The sequence below is a fragment of the Drosophila bipectinata genome, chromosome 3R (assembly GCF_030179905.1).
Source record: "Drosophila bipectinata strain 14024-0381.07 chromosome 3R, DbipHiC1v2, whole genome shotgun sequence".
NCBI classification, from domain to species: Eukaryota; Metazoa; Arthropoda; class Insecta; order Diptera; family Drosophilidae; genus Drosophila; species Drosophila bipectinata.
This window is the reverse complement of record NC_091739.1, coordinates 28,934,279-28,950,995: the sequence shown is the minus strand read 5'-3', so window position 1 is coordinate 28,950,995 and position 16,717 is coordinate 28,934,279. Positions and strand designations below refer to the sequence as shown.

At 42.1% G+C, this 16,717-nt stretch overlaps 2 protein-coding genes across 14 annotated transcripts in view; one reads left to right on the top strand and one right to left on the bottom strand.

The window, feature by feature from the left end:
- Positions 1-8,578, top strand: part of pum (pumilio) — a 161,911-nt gene extending 153,333 nt beyond the window's left edge. For all 13 annotated transcript variants that reach the window (XM_017233053.3, XM_043212490.2, XM_070281753.1 and 10 more), the window contains 3 exons: positions 5,038-6,318; positions 6,382-6,550; positions 6,616-8,578. In XM_017233053.3, the coding sequence (XP_017088542.2) occupies positions 5,038-6,318; positions 6,382-6,550; positions 6,616-7,168 (2,003 nt within the window). In that variant the 3' untranslated portion in view covers positions 7,169-8,578. The remainder of the gene's footprint in view (positions 1-5,037; positions 6,319-6,381; positions 6,551-6,615) is intronic.
- Positions 8,579-15,474: 6,896 nt separating this feature from the next.
- Positions 15,475-16,679, bottom strand: Ada (adenosine deaminase-like protein). The gene has a single exon (XM_017233067.3). The coding sequence runs from the start codon at positions 16,600-16,602 to the stop codon at positions 15,589-15,591; it is 1,014 nt and encodes a 337-aa protein (XP_017088556.2). The 5' UTR covers positions 16,603-16,679; the 3' UTR covers positions 15,475-15,588.
- Positions 16,680-16,717: the final 38 nt, after the last annotated feature.

Below are 16,717 nucleotides of genomic sequence, written 5' to 3'. Positions count from 1 at the left end.
GTCTGAAATTGGTTTTCTGTGTAGGCCAATAAGGACACTAAGAACAATAGCTTATCCTGCCATTGATGTGGCCAAATTATAATTAAGAGCAACACATCAGCACACACCGATTATCCTTTGTCTTGAAAGGTTACGTGAAATATATTATAAAATATATGAAAAGGTTCTCTTTGTTAAATCGCAGCTTATGGAAAATTTTAAAGTTCCCTTTACCGCGGACCCGCTTCATAGTTATGGACACTGGACGCGGACAGCTCCATTAACTCCATTAACAATCAGGCGAAATCAATTATTACGCTTTCCACCTCGCGCTTCCCCATTTTCCGACTGCATGGAAAAATGCTCATTCCATTAACGCATCTCCGGCATAAGGGAGTTGAGTTGAGTTGGTAGTCGGCATTATTATGTCGTTAATTCATTTTGCCTCATATGGCAGTTTAATGAAGTTTTCTGTTTTCCCTGCCACCGCCCATGAAATTGCAACTGGGCGTGCCAGATCCACGGTCGTGTTCCACGTGACGTATGAGTGATTACGTATTTCAATTTTTTCCCTGCATTTTTCATTTTTCCAGACCAATTGTTGGAATTTTTAAATAAAGCCATGGCATGGCTGGCAGGCAGCCTTAAAGAGCAGGTATAGAGTCCTTGAGTTAAACAATTCAGTTTTGAAAATTGAATTTCAGAAAATCAAAAGCGTTTCTCAGACTTGGCTCTGAGGCTCCTGACATGCTTTTGCATGGAAAACTGCGATGATGCAGGTGATTAGGCTAAGGGTCTCTAAGGGTCTGTGCCACATCCGCCAGTGGCAGTGGCAATCATACTTGCGATTTAGATTGCATGCACATGAAGAAATTTGTGTCGAATTTTAATTTTATCGATTTCTTTTATTTTGAGGTCTTTATGAAACCTCAAACTCTAACTATATAAAGGTTTTCCAGCCTGGTTTTCCTTTTCTATCAAAAGTATAAACTAATACCTTAGAAAGAATCCAATCTGCAGTGTAAAAATATCGCATCTCAATTACAATTAGCACATGGCGCCCCCAGCTTTCCTCCGCTGGCACAAATCCCCACTAACAGGCAACAAACTGCAAGTGCGGCTGGCTGGCAGAGGCAGCCTCATCAACAGAGCCCACTCATTATGTTGTGCCATCGATGTGGTACAGTGAATGCCACCACTTTGCATCCCCGTATCAGTATCTGTGCCTGTACTGTCTGTGCGGGGTGTCTGTGCTGTGGCTGTGGCTGTGTGCAATGTCAAAAAGGCTTTTTAATGGAGATTATATTGTTTTAAGTGGCCTGACTGGAGGAGAACAGCAGCAGCCGGCGAGGTGGAGGCTGGGTCTGAGGTGGGGGCACATCCTGCAAACGAATCCCTTTCTGTGGCAGAGACAAGCTGCAATTACAAACGTTAATGCGCCTTGGCCTGAACTGAAAAGGATGGTACACGGCTAGGGAGGATACTGCTTGCTCGGTGGATTGGAAGCCAAGGCAAGAGACCTATAGGGGGAAAAGCTGCTTGACTTTGCAACCGCCAAACCCATTTTGGCCATTGCCTTGAAAACAATGAGGGTAGCACAGCAGCAGCAGGATCATTACTAGCAGCAGGAGCAGGAAGAGGAACATCCTCTTTTGCCTGCTAAATTATTATGTACACCTTTCGCATGTTGGCAACATGTGATTGCATCTGAAGAGGGGGAGGTTCACTGGAAAAGTGAAAGCTCCTGCAGCAGCACCACCCACCACAACCCCAACCACTCGGCACACAATGCACCACATTGTTCGTCCTGCCAGGCAGATGCTTTTTTCCTCGCCCACCCACAATTCCCCTGCAGTCTTTTGTGAAAATGAATTCGTTTATTTTGTAAAATGTCAATTGCTATGTTGGCTTACAGATCCAGGGGACCCCTCCTCACAAAAGGATGCCGGTCTGTTGGATGAGGATGATCACAGGAAGCTCACGACTGACACTTGCCGTGGTGTCGGTTGTGGTCGTGTGTGTACTTTACGCCTAATGAAAGTTTCAGTGACGTGTACCACACGGCGTATGCGTGATATAATATAAAAGCTGATAGATAACTCTGTAGGATACTTAATTTTAAATAGTTTCTTTAAATGATTCAGATTTGTAATTAATTTTTAAACCCAATTAGATCGCTTATCAACAAAACTAATGATGACGGACAACTTCCGAACAATTATCCAATGGCGTTCATCCATTTAAAGTTGGCTAAAGTTGTAATTTGTAACTGTCTAAAACAGTCGCTAAAATTTAATTACCAACAAGAGAGGCAGCCAGCGAGTTTTTGGCAGTTAACGAAGGACCTGCTGTGGGGGAATCCCGGATGCAATGCTTAGTCTAATGACAGCCGGCGGGGAAGGCAATGAAAGTTTTTAAGTCTTGCATTTAAATTGCAACTAATTTGGTAGAAAGACAGAAGGGAAAGTGCCAAAAAGGAACAGAAGGCTAAATTTCAAATACAGGCAACAGTCCCCGCCCTACAGGAGAAGGAAGGGTGGGTGGTTCGCACAAAACACAAACAATTTGCATCAATGAAAGTGTTTCGGGGGAGTTTGGCGTATAGACTGTAGACACTGTACTCTCAGTCTGTTTATTTTATTTCCTCGGCCCGGGAAACTGAATGCGTTTTGGTTCCGGCATCCGGAATCCGGTCGGAGGAGGGGGTTCGGTTTTCAGTTTGGTGCGTGTAGTTGCACAATTTAAAAGGGAATTATTCATGCAATTTGTGCGGGACGCAATGACGGGGGTTTGAGGCAACAATCCTCCGGCCCAGTGGCGGGATACAACACATTTCGGGTGGCAGTGGGTGATTTGGAGACGGTCTCCACTTGCCAACCCTGCCGAAACAGATCCAGCAGAAGCTGCTGCCACGACCCAACGACCGAGTGTCTGTCTCAACTCAACTCAGACCCCCATTGGGGAGACACTTTGCCAAATGAAACTGCAGCCATGTGCAGGCACTGAGAAAATAGTCTTATAGTGTTTATGAATAATAATTTAATAAAATAATGCCCTAAGACTCGTAAAATACAATCAATATTTCGAAAAAAAAGAAAAGGACTCTTCCTTTATTATCTTAATTTTTCCGAAATATTATTTCCAGTGTGGGGCTGCGTGTGTGCTGGCAGTGGGTGGCATTAAAAAGACGCCAAGTTTATTGCAGGCGACATTTTGTGGTTTATGCACACGTTCCGCAAACAGAAAGGGACAGAGTGTGACACTAGAAAGAGAGGCGGGACCCGTTCTTAGCTTAATGTAATGATTTTATGAATTATAAATGCACACACGTGCACATTATGCACACACGCGTCTCTACCATTGAAGGGAGGCGGGTGGACTACTTCCTGTGGTCTCTCACCTCTACAAAAACAATAGGACGGAGAAAAAAAAAAGTGAAAAGGCATTAAAACTGGTAGTCATTTAAATGTCGAGAGAAAGGTCGACGATGAGGAGGAGGAATAACTACCCAGCTGCATGCTGGGAGGAAAACTATTCTCGGCGCAGGCAACTTTGTAAGCGCGCTGTTAAGTAGGCTATGAAAAAACAGTTTAAGGAGGCATTACGTGAAATGTAATTAGTGCTTAAGCGCGGCCTTAAAAGCAACGGAAATGCAGTAAAACTTTAAGAGAAGCTTGAACTGATAGTTTTTCTTTAACTTGCTAAGAAATGAAACTTCTGATGCACCTTTAAAGGATTCTTAAACTCCATAGGTGTAGAAATATTAAATCCTTTTCCTTGGCTTCGGCCACTATTGATTTCTTCATTACACCTGGAAACTCTGCTCCACTTTGGCAGCACGGCAACATCGTAAAGGGTTTACCAACACCAACACCATTCCATGTAACTTTCTACAAATTGCTTAATAACTCGGTCAACAAATTGCGCACACTGTGTTGACATTTACAGCAATTTCCCCCTTTCAAGTGGCTGCCACCACCCACTCGGTTACCTGGACCCAGCTGCGAGTGTTGCAACCCTTTCAGCGCAGCTGTTACTGTTGTTGCATTAGTTGTTAAATAACTTAATGCGTCCTAGCCACAATTACGGCCGAGCGGGGTTATAAATTTCAGCAATTCATTTTCGGGTTGCAACTCAAAATCTGAACGATTGCTGCTGAGGAGAGTATGTACGTTTTTGAAAGTCTGGAACTTTCGCTTTTTGCCAAATCGCACATTTCCGGCTCATTGCTCGCAAGGATGCTCTGTAAATCTCTCACTGTCTCTGTCTATCTCCTCCTTCCATATCCTTCGAGCTGTGCGGGTGGGGGCGAAATCAAATGCCAGTGACAGATTACAACATCAATCAAGTTGGCACCGTCTTTCTCCTCTATACATACACCCACTTATTGTTTCCGTTCGCCCACAACACACAGACTTCGGACTGGTATCCTTTTACATATCCTGGCTGGCTGGCAGCCTCATGTGTCTGCGCTCCATTAATGCTGTACATTATGGCTTAGAGAGATAGATGTGGCCGAGGGAATAGTAGAGACGCGAAAGGATAAAGCCAAGCCCACAATGCCAAATGGTCGAGTGACTAAAACTAAGCCAACAGCTGCGCCTTAAAGCGGGCAATTAAGTTTTACAGGCGCATCAAAGACACTACTCCTGCCCCTTCCCCCGACCCGCCTTCGCGATTAATTACACAATTGCGACCAGATCGAGGAGTAATGTTTCCGAGCTGCGTCCGGATTTTATATCTCGGCCAGCATCAGCATGACGCTCTAAACTGAATTGAAAGTGAGGGGCGAGCTTTACGGGCTTTCGATTTTCCATTTGCAGATTGATTGTCCTGGCCAGGATTGAGCCATTCCTTAAACACAACTAGTGGCTTTAGTTTATAGCTTTTGAGACACTTAAAAGTTAAACAATTTACAATTAAATTTTATAAAATACTTTCCTTAAATATATGTACATATGTTAATATAATTTTATATCTTATTCAGAACAACCTGCATAACATTTTATTTCATAAGACTTTACTCTTTAAACTAACCCTTTCTATTATCCTTTACAGGACTGACACTGAACACAAACTCGCTGACTGGCCGCCGCGACTCCTTCGACCGGAGCACCTCGGCCTTCAGTCCCTCCGCCATGGACTACACCAGCAGCGGAGTGGCAGCAGCAGCCAGTGCCGTGAATAGCACCGTGGCCCAGGCGGCAGCCGCAGCCGCCGCAGCTGCAGCCGCCGCCGCACGTGGCAAGTGGCCGGGAGCAGCGAGCAGTGCCTACGGAGCACTCGGAGGAGCAGCGGCCAATACGTCGGCCAGTCCCCTGGGCGCCCCTCTCACTCCCCCGCCATCGGCACAGTCCTGTCTGCTGGGCAGTCGAGCTCCGGGCGCCGAGTCCCGTCAACGGCAGCAACAGCAACAACAGCAGCAACTCGCTGCCGTAGGATTGCCGGCCACAGCAGCAGCTGCCCAGGCAGCGGTGGCCGCCGCCGCCAACAACATGTTCGGCTCGAATAGTTCACTATTTTCGAATCACCTGGCCATCCCGGGAACAGCAGCAGTGGCTGCGGCAGCGGCAGCAGCAGCCGCCGCGAATTCACGCCAAGTGGCCGCCACAGCGGCAGCAGCAGCCGCGGTGGCAGCTGCCGGAGGTGTGGGTGGGGCTCCCCCGGCGGGCAGATCCCGACTCCTCGAGGACTTCCGCAACCAGCGCTACCCGAATCTCCAGCTGCGCGATCTCGTCAACCATATTGTGGAATTCTCGCAGGACCAGCACGGTTCGCGGTTCATCCAACAGAAGCTGGAGCGAGCCACGGCCGCCGAGAAGCAGATGGTGTTCAGCGAGATCCTCGGAGCTGCCTACAGTCTGATGACCGACGTGTTCGGCAACTATGTAATCCAGAAGTTCTTCGAATTCGGAACGCCCGAGCAGAAGAACACCCTGGGCATGCAGGTCAAGGGCCACGTGCTTCAGCTGGCACTTCAGATGTACGGTTGCCGGGTGATCCAGAAGGCGCTGGAGAGCATCTCGCCGGAACAGCAGCAGGAGATCGTACACGAGCTGGACGGGCATGTGCTGAAGTGCGTCAAGGATCAGAACGGCAACCATGTTGTGCAGAAGTGCATTGAGTGCGTGGATCCGGTGGCTCTGCAGTTCATCATCAATGCTTTCAAGGGTCAGGTGTACTCGCTGAGCACCCACCCGTACGGATGCCGGGTTATCCAGCGGATTCTGGAGCACTGCACCGCAGAGCAGACCACCCCCATACTAGATGAGCTGCACGAGCATACCGAGCAGTTGATCCAGGACCAATACGGAAACTATGTGATTCAGCATGTGCTGGGTGAGTCATACAAACATTTAAATAGGATTTCTGAAAACTATGTTTAATATTTTCCGATTACAGAGCACGGCAAGCAGGAGGACAAGTCCATTCTGATCAACAGTGTACGCGGCAAGGTCCTGGTGCTGTCCCAGCACAAGTTCGCCTCCAACGTGGTGGAGAAGTGCGTGACCCATGCCACTCGTGGAGAGCGTACAGGACTCATCGACGAGGTTTGCACCTTCAACGACAAGTAAGTCCAAATGGGTTTGCGTATTGCTTCGTGAAAGCTAATCCCTTTCTCGTAATTCTCTATAGCGCCTTGCACGTGATGATGAAGGATCAGTATGCCAACTATGTGGTACAGAAGATGATCGACGTCTCTGAGCCAACGCAGCTGAAGAAGCTGATGACCAAGATCCGGCCTCACATGGCCGCCTTGCGCAAGTACACCTACGGCAAGCACATCAACGCCAAACTGGAGAAGTACTACATGAAGATCACCAATCCCATTGCGGTGGGCACCGCCACTGGAGCAGGATCGACCACCGGAGCGGGAGGGGCTGCAGCGGCAGTGCCGGCATCCTCGTCGGCGGTAGCAGTCAGCAGTGCTGGCCCTCTGGTGGCCTCGACCAGTATCTCTAGCAGCAACACCAGCATCAGCTGCACCACCACCAACACCACCACCAGCAGCACCACCAACAGCCTGGGCTCGCCCTCCATCTGCTCGGTGCAGGAGAACGGAACCGGCATGCTTGTGGAGCCATCCTCCCCATCCGCCTCGGAGTCCTCATCCTCGGTGGTTTCGGCAGCGGTAAACAGTGGCTTGGGTCCCATCGGACCGCCCACCACCGCCAATGGGGTGCTGTAAGAACATCAACAGAGAAATTATTAACTATATTTAGCCATCGGAAAGAATACTTCTCGAATCGCAAACTAGTTTTCAGGAGCTGGAAAGCTGAAGCATAAGCAAAAAAAAAAATACACGTAATTGTAAACTAATTTATTGAAGAAGCAGCGATAACCGAAGCTGCTTGAAAACGCTGCCAAGCTGAAGAAACAAAATAATACTTGAGAGAATCACACACTCACCCATGATTGGAGATTTTAAGAAATTTGTACAATGCGCTCGCATGATTAATTTCTAAAAACAAAATCAGAAAGATTAAAAAGAAACAGAGCGCACCGAGCGCTGTCGCAAATGCAAGCATGATTGTAAATTAAAATGTCGAAAACACACACTATTTGGTCTGCGTACATTTTCGTTGTAATTTGTATAAATTATTAATTTTTTTTAGCATGCCTATCTGTAAATGAATAATGTTTGGACTGTAAAATAAGAGGACAACTGAAGAGCCACGGGGCTGAGAAGAAAAGGAAGAAAAGCTAAGAATGTAAGGCAGCATGAAAATGCATAAAATTTATAAGTGCAGACAGAGGAACCATTTCAAAAACAAAAAGGAAATATACTTATATACGAGGGATAGTAGCAGCAGCAGAAATCACACCTAGTGTAGAATGTAGAGTAAACAATTTATGGAGCCAGCAGCTACCAAAACAGAAAAAGAGGAAATTAAATACAAATTTACACACTATCTCCTTCAAAAACACACACATAAGTACACACACTTGAATGCATTCAACACCTACACAATGAACGACTCTTCAGCCCATTCACAATGCTTTCGCACTATGTAAAATTTTGTAAAATAAAAAACCAAACTCAAACCATGTAAACCATGTAATTTTAAAATTGTTCACTTGTAAAATTTATAACATATTTATACATTTGTAAATTGTTTGTTTTAAGTCGCCAAGTAACTCATATATATTCTATTCTAACTGCACTCATGTATTTATAATTTTATAAACCGAAAATGACGGCCTGCTCATTAACGATCTATTGAGAATTATCGAGAATGCCTCGGACGCCAGTCAATGAACTTTTGTTAGAAACGTAAGCCTGAATCAGTTTAGAGGGCAGTTCTTTTCCCTATTCTATTTTTTTGTCAACTCCAACATTTGTACAAATATAGTCTCGGAAAATGATTGTAATTAAAAGCTTGAACAAGCATCATTTTTTTGAAATATCACGCAATTATAATTCATGCGCCAAAGAAATAGTAATTTTTTGTCAAAAATACTTCGTTTTCGAAAAGTGACTGCCCCCATATGTAAAACAACTTCGATTTCATTTTTTTATGCATGATGATTTTTCAATATTTTTTTTATAGCATCAAGTAAAATGAATAAACCACGTACATAAATACCCAATTCAAAATTTTTGTATTTTTTTCCAAATTAATCGGCAATATACGTTTACGTTTATCAGTCATTGCTAGCCCACCTTATTGTATGATAATGTATGTATAAATATAATTTTAATCGATTTTCTGCTTTCCGACACTGAACCCTGAGAGAGAAACTGAACTTGGAGAATAGAATCGTTGTTGATTAGAAAGCGCTTTTTGCTCCTGCGAAGCTTGAAATGCGTTCGCTGTGCATCAAACTGTTAAGATAAACCCATTCTCCTTCACATAAGTGTATAAAAATGTTTTAAACACGCCATCGAAAACACTTGTAAAATACAAACAAAAATTGTATATGTTGTAAAGTACATTTTTTGATATACATTTAGACTATTTCGCGACGCCTTATTCCAAATACAAAAATATTGAAATATTGAAAATACTGAAAACGAGAGATGGTAGGAAAAAACGAATTTAGACTTTTTTGTCGGTTTCGTCGAAACACACAAAAATCCAAATCCAAACAAACAATGTAAAACCATTTTTGGAGATCAATGTAAAGTGTATTATGCATATTATTGTACACACAATTTCGTTGTCGTGTCGTTGTTGTTGTCGTGTTTTGTATATAAAGCAAGCAAAGGATACCAGTCACTGAACATTTGTAACTTTCTGTAAATTTCCCTCCCCACCCCAACCCATCCACATGCCCAAATCACCGACATTATCCTTATCCATTATCCTTGTTCCCGCCACAGTATCCGGTCTCTGTACAAGTGAGCATTTCAAGCGGTATTATTTGTTTGGTATTTTTAGTTATTAACTTGTCAACTGCCTGTCTTTAGAGCGCAATGCACTGATAATTTTAATTTAATTAAACCATAGTTGAACACTGTATTTAAGATTCTCGAGATCGGTTCGGAGTGAACAATGCAAGTAGAGATGCTTTCTGTAGACTAAACAAAGCTACACCCACGCTCACACAAAACCATATATACACAATACAAAAAAAATACATAAAAACATTAAAAAAACACAGACACATCGAGCTGCTTAGCTGTAGTTGTAGTTTAAGCCGATCCCTATAAATATTTTAACTTATACACACACTTATAGGAGATATGATTGTACTACACTTAGTTTTGAACTTGACGTGAGGCAACGTTTTTAATATGTATATGTAAAATACATGTGTAGAGTAGCGGATGTGCCGTGGCACAGTGAAATTTACACGTAAGCTGGCGTATTCTACACGCGCCCAGTTTTTACAGTAACAATTTTTTGCACGCATGTGAAAACACTTAAAGCAACCAAGTCGAAATATAAGAAATAAATTGAATCCCAGTTTAAAATTAAACTTATATAAATAACAACCTTTAAACAGACGCAATTGTAAACAATGTAACTTAACTTATACGAACTCCATGTGTAAACTTGTAACGTAAAGCCAAGCGAAACCTAGCAAAACGGGCAAGCATTTTTTGTTGCCTTTCGACCCCGGCAGTCGGGCATTTAAATTGGAAGAAAACAACTCAATATGAAACACCCCGACAGCGAATGGTTTGATTTTATTCGCTAAATTTGTATAAACAAAAAGAAAACAATTAAATAAAGCAAAAGCCCCTCTTTCGAATGGGCATAGGGATAACCCTATATTAAAGTAAATATATACATATATTATGCATACCGCAGAGGAAAACAAAAAATGAAATTTGTAAAATTTTTCGAAAGCAGAACCTTGTAAACTAAGCTAAGGATATAGCTAAAAACCATACACTAAATAAACATTTGTAATTTGTTGTAAAAAGGACGAACAAAGGATGTGGGGAAATTTGAAAGGAAAAGGCAAGTGCTAGAGCAGACGTCAAGTAAAACTATAAAATATATATAAATATACATTAAAGCATATACATACATATAAATATAAATATAAACAGTAAATAATTAATTACGGAAATATTACGGAAATGTTACAAACACTTGAACACATTAAAAATTGAGATATACAACAACCTAGCGAACCCGAACCCTTGGTTTTGTAAACGGCGAGCAATTGGCACAAGTTATATAACGAAAATTTGGTCAGCATTCGAGCATTTGATTTAACTATGCATTAGACTCTTATGTTTATTATTATTATACGGAATATGATTAATGCTAATTTCTTTGTGAAAAAAATAAAACAAGTTTATTATGTAGCAAAAAAGCAAACGTTTTATTTCTCGATTGGATCCAAATCTCTATGCAATATGTTTTTCCATTATGGTTTTTCATTTCCGTTTCCGGTTTTGCCTTTCAGTTTCAAGCCCGTAGATGAAATTCAACCAAAATTCCAACATCCAAGTTTCAACAAATTGGCTTCAATGGAAGGCTGCGATGACTAAAAATCTGAAATCAAAATTGATATTAATACGGCTTTCGATTAAAGGAAAGCCTAGTATTGCATTGAAAATAATTATATACAATATAATATACACTTACCACTAACCAATATCCCTTCCAAAACAACAACCAAAAACAAAAAAATATGGCACAAAAAAGTGAGCGCAATGTTCGAGGCATTTTATATGGCGCATTTTTTATATATAAACAGGCTAGCTGTCTATATGATATGTATACCCAAGTAATGATCAACTTTTATAATGAGCCAGTAAGTAAACAAGACATATTTTTTTATTAGCCTTGGCGAGCTAAACTTTTACCAGGCCATAAATTTTAAAAAAATTATACATACTAACGAAAAAGTTTACCAAAAAACCTAAAGCCCAATTTCAAAACGAAAATCCTAAAAGAAAACAGCAAAATCCATACCATACCATTTTCAACTAGTAGAATTTTTCCAAATTGTAGAAATGTATACCTTTATATGAATAAATATAGATTTGTACTTGGGCTCCCAAGCTTGGGTAGTAATATTTATAAATGATATAAATTGACTCCGTAAACTCCTAAGTTTGTCGTTCCTGATAGCGCGACGAATTAACAACTGGATAGGGACAAAATGTCTAGTAGAGAACTGCAGTAAAAGAAATCCAACTTAAATCCTAATTATATATAGTTAAACTGTATATAGAGTATTCCAGGCAGGCAAACTTCCTTAACATGTTATAATGACGTTTTTCTAGGCAGAAAGTGCCTTTAGAAGAAGATACTTTTTAACCAAAATAGACTTCAATGGTAGCATTTTTCGAAATTCTTGAATACTTCCTTGAGAAATGGAAGAAAACAATTTTTTAGATTTCGATCGCAGTTAAGGGAGCCTGCTCTTGACCAATGCTTGAACCCCATTATACTCAAAAGCCTACGATCCAACTTTGCCACACTTAAAAGCCGAAAAGAGGACACAGAAAATATAAAAGACCCTAATTTCAATTAAAAATGACATAAAATGAGAAAAATATAAAAAGGTAATAGCCACATATGTACGTATGAAGGATGAACATAACTAATGAAAAAACTTGTAACTAAATACTTCTACATATTGAATAAAAAGAATGATATTAAAACTCGGAACATGCTTTAGTATTGTTTTTCGCATCACTGTCTTTCAGGGAATCTGCTATATTTTTGCCAATAATTATGCTATCGAAAAATTGTATACCTTCCTGATCTTAGATCTTCGAGAACTATAATTGTCAATCTGCGTTGGCAGATCGGACCACAAACAGCCGAGATATGGGCTCTAGAATCTCTATTTCTAGTCCGATCTGGCAACGCCTTACATTTTCGGAATCAGCGTTCGAATATCCATCGAATTGCGTACCACGTTTTTCGATATCGAACAACTCATTTTCGACCGTTTTTTCGCAAAAATTGAAGGCTAAACATCACGATTTTTTCCGATTTTCGCCAAAAAACTTTTTGTCCGATTTCGACAAAATTGGTGTGCAGTTCGATAGACTTTGGGGCGCTGATTTTGAAAACACCAAGCGTTGCCAGATCGGACCACAACTGGCCGAGATATGGGCTCTGGAATCTCTGTTTCTGGTCCGATCTGGCAACCATGACCATTTTCGGAATCAGCACTCGAATGTCCATCGAACTGCGTACTACGTTTTTCGATATCGAACAACTCATTTTCGACCGTTTTTTCGCAAAAATTGAAGGCTAAACATCACGATTTTTTCCGATTTTCGCCAAAAAACTTTTTGTCCGATTTCGACAAAATTGGTGTGCAGTTCGATAGACTTTGGGGCGCTGATTTCGAAAACACGAAGCGTTGCCAGATCGGACCACAACTGGCCGAGATATGGGCTCTACAATCTCTGTTTTTGGTCCGATCTGGCAACGCCTTACATTTTCGGAATCAGCACTCAAATGTCCATCGAACTGCGTACTACGTTTTTCGATATCGAACAACTCATTTTCGACCGTTTTTTCGCAAAAATTGAAGGCTAAACATCACGATTTTCTCCGATTTTCGCCAAAAAACTTTTTGTCCGATTTCGACAAAATTGGTATGCAGTCCGATAGACTTTGGGGCGCTGATTTTGAAAACACCAAGCGTTGCCAGATCGGACCACAACTGGCCGAGATATGGGCTCTGGAATCTCTGTTTCTGGTTCGATCTGGCAACCATGACCATTTTCGGAATCAGCGTTCGAATGTCCATCGAACTGCGTACCACGTTTTTCGATATCGAACAACTCATTTTCGACCGTTTTTTCGCAAAAATTGAAGGCTAAACATCACGATTTTCTCCGATTTTCGCCAAAAAACTTTTTGTCCGATTTCGACAAAATTGGTATGCAGTTCGATAGACTTTGGGCCGCTGATTTCGAAAACACGAAGCGTTGCCAGATCGGACCACAACTGGCCGAGATATGGGCTCTACAATCTCTGTTTTTGGTCCGATCTGGCAACGCCTTACATTTTCGGAATCAGCACTCAAATGTCCATCGAACTGCGTACTACGTTTTTCGATATCGAACAACTCATTTTCGACCGTTTTTTCGCAAAAATTGAAGGCTAAACATCACGATTTTCTCCGATTTTCGCCAAAAAACTTTTTGTCCGATTTCGACAAAATTGGTATGCAGTCCGATAGACTTTGGGGCGCTGATTTTGAAAACACCAAGCGTTGCCAGATCGGACCACAACTGGCCGAGATATGGGCTCTGGAATCTCTGTTTCTGGTTCGATCTGGCAACCATGACCATTTTCGGAATCAGCGTTCGAATGTCCATCGAACTGCGTACCACGTTTTTCGATATCGAACAACTCATTTTCGACCGTTTTTTCGCAAAAATTGAAGGCTAAACATCACGATTTTCTCCGATTTTCGCCAAAAAACTTTTTGTCCGATTTCGACAAAATTGGTATGCAGTTCGATAGACTTTGGGCCGCTGATTTCGAAAACACGAAGCGTTGCCAGATCGGACCACAACTGGCCGAGATATGGGCTCTACAATCTCTGTTTTTGGTCCGATCTGGCAACGCCTTACATTTTCGGAATCAGCACTCAAATGTCCATCGAACTGCGTACTACGTTTTTCGATATCGAACAACTCATTTTCGACCGTTTTTTCGCAAAAATTGAAGGCTAAACATCACGATTTTTTCCGATTTTCGCCAAAAAACTTTTTGTCCGATTTCGACAAAATTGGTGTGCAGTTCGATAGACTTTGGGGCGCTGATTTTGAAAACACCAAGCGTTGCCAGATCAGACCACAAATGGCCGAGATATGGGCTCTGGAATCTCTGTTTCTGGTCCGATCTGGCAACCATGACCATTTTCGGAATCAGCACTCGAATGTCCATCGAACTGCGTACTACGTTTTTCGATATCGAACAACTCATTTTCGACCGTTTTTTCGCAAAAATTGAAGGCTAAACATCACGATTTTTTCCGATTTTCGCCAAAAAACTTTTTGTCCGATTTCGACAAAATTGGTGTGCAGTTCGATAGACTTTGGGGCGCTGATTTTGAAAACACCAAGCGTTGCCAGATCGGACCACAACTGGCCGAGATATGGGCTCTGGAATCTCTGTTTCTGGTCCGATCTGGCAACCATGACCATTTTCGGAATCAGCGTTCGAATGTCCATCGAACTGCGTACCACGTTTTTCGATATCGAACAACTCATTTTCGACCGTTTTTTCGCAAAAATTGAAGGCTAAACATCACGATTTTCTCCGATTTTCGCCAAAAAACTTTTTGTCCGATTTCGACAAAATTGGTATGCAGTTCGATAGACTTTGGGCCGCTGATTTCGAAAACACGAAGCGTTGCCAGATCGGACCACAACTGGCCGAGATATGGGCTCTACAATCTCTGTTTTTGGTCCGATCTGGCAACGCCTTACATTTTCGGAATCAGCACTCAAATGTCCATCGAACTGCGTACTACGTTTTTCGATATCGAACAACTCATTTTCGACCGTTTTTTCGCAAAAATTGAAGGCTAAACATCACGATTTTTTCCGATTTTCGCCAAAAAACTTTTTGTCCGATTTCGACAAAATTGGTATGCAGTCCGATAGACTTTGGGGCGCTGATTTTGAAAACACCAAGCGTTGCCAGATCGGACCACAACTGGCCGAGATATGGGCTCTGGAATCTCTGTTTCTGGTCCGATCTGGCAACGCCTTACATTTTCGGAATCAGCAGTCGAATGTCCACCGAACTGCGTACCACGTTTTTCGATATCGAACAACAACTCGAAACAAAAAATTTGAAGGTCACCCACCTTTGTTATATTTGCGAAATCTAATTCAATTTTGTTTTTGGCCAAAAATAGAGTCAAAATTTTATTCATCGATTTCTCTTATATTTTGCTGCAAATCCAAGCTACTAGGATGCCTGATTCGTAAATGGTATTCTATTTTCAAATCCGATACGAATTCGCTGAAATATTGTATAAAAAGTGTCGAAAAAGTTACCCTTTTAGATTCCCAATTATTTTAACTTGGCCATAATCATCTCCGCGTCGATTTCTACATCGTTTTATTTTATTAATAATCTTAATTACTTCAAAATAAAAATGGAAACTTATAATGAACGAATTCCTGAAGCTAGCAGCAAATACTAATTAGACATATTATTATGCAAAGCTGGCCGCGTAGTCTTTTACTTTAGCAGACATCTGACTTCGCTCCTCATCGTTGGCAAGGGAATGATTGACTGCCTCTAAAGTTAAGGAAATACACTGGTTCCTACTCAGTCCGAATACTTCCGATGCCAAGATAAATTCTTGGGAGAGCGTCGTGTCGAACACTCCACTGTCATCAGTGCACAATACTTTGTGGGCATCCGCTTCCATTAGTTTCTTGAGGTGATGATCCTTCAAATCGGGAACAGTTCCCGCTTTCAGATTGCTCGTAAGACAACATTCAATGGCAACATTTCTTTCCTTTAAATATGCGATATCGGTTGGATCTAGAAAAGTTCCGTGGCCACACCGTGTCATTCCAAACTTTAGCATCTCCTTGACTTCTGGGGGGTTTTCTATTTCGGCACAATGTATAACCAATTTAAGACCATTCTCACGGGCGCGCGAAAGTATTGGGATGAAGTCTGCAAAGCTGCCCTTGCCAGGATTACCACTGAGATCGATTCCTAGTACCAGATCTGGGTGAGTTTTCGCAAACTCTATGGCTAAGGACACCGTTTCCTCAGCCGCCGCAACTGGCTCCGCTCGATTAATGGAGGGGAGTAGCTTAACTAATATGCGTGGATACTTTTTCCCTGCCATTCGGATTGCATCGATTACATGCTGTAAATATTCCCTCCGGGAATAGTTTTTATTTTCCTTGGGTGTTGTCCTTATCTCAACATACTGGACATTGTCCTTATCGAAGTCTCGCACTGCTAGCTCCGTGGCATACCGTAAGCCCTCAACTGTGGATGTCAGCTCGTGAACAAAATCAAACTTCTTGAAGCACGAATCCAGACTCTTATCGTCAAATTGAATGAACCGCTGGCATAGCTCTGCGAATTCCTCTGAGGTGGATCCATACAGGCGCTCGCCAAGATCGCGAAGGCCTTCGATTCCCAGGGATCCGTTGAGGTGTGCGTGTAGTTCCACTTTCGGTAGTTTTTTCAGAAATTCCTCCATTTCAGTGATAATAATATTTAATAATATTTATATTCTCTGCTTATCATCCGGTAATTATCGATATTTTTAAGGATCAGCCGGAAAAATATTTATCTGGCTATAAAGCTAGAAGTTA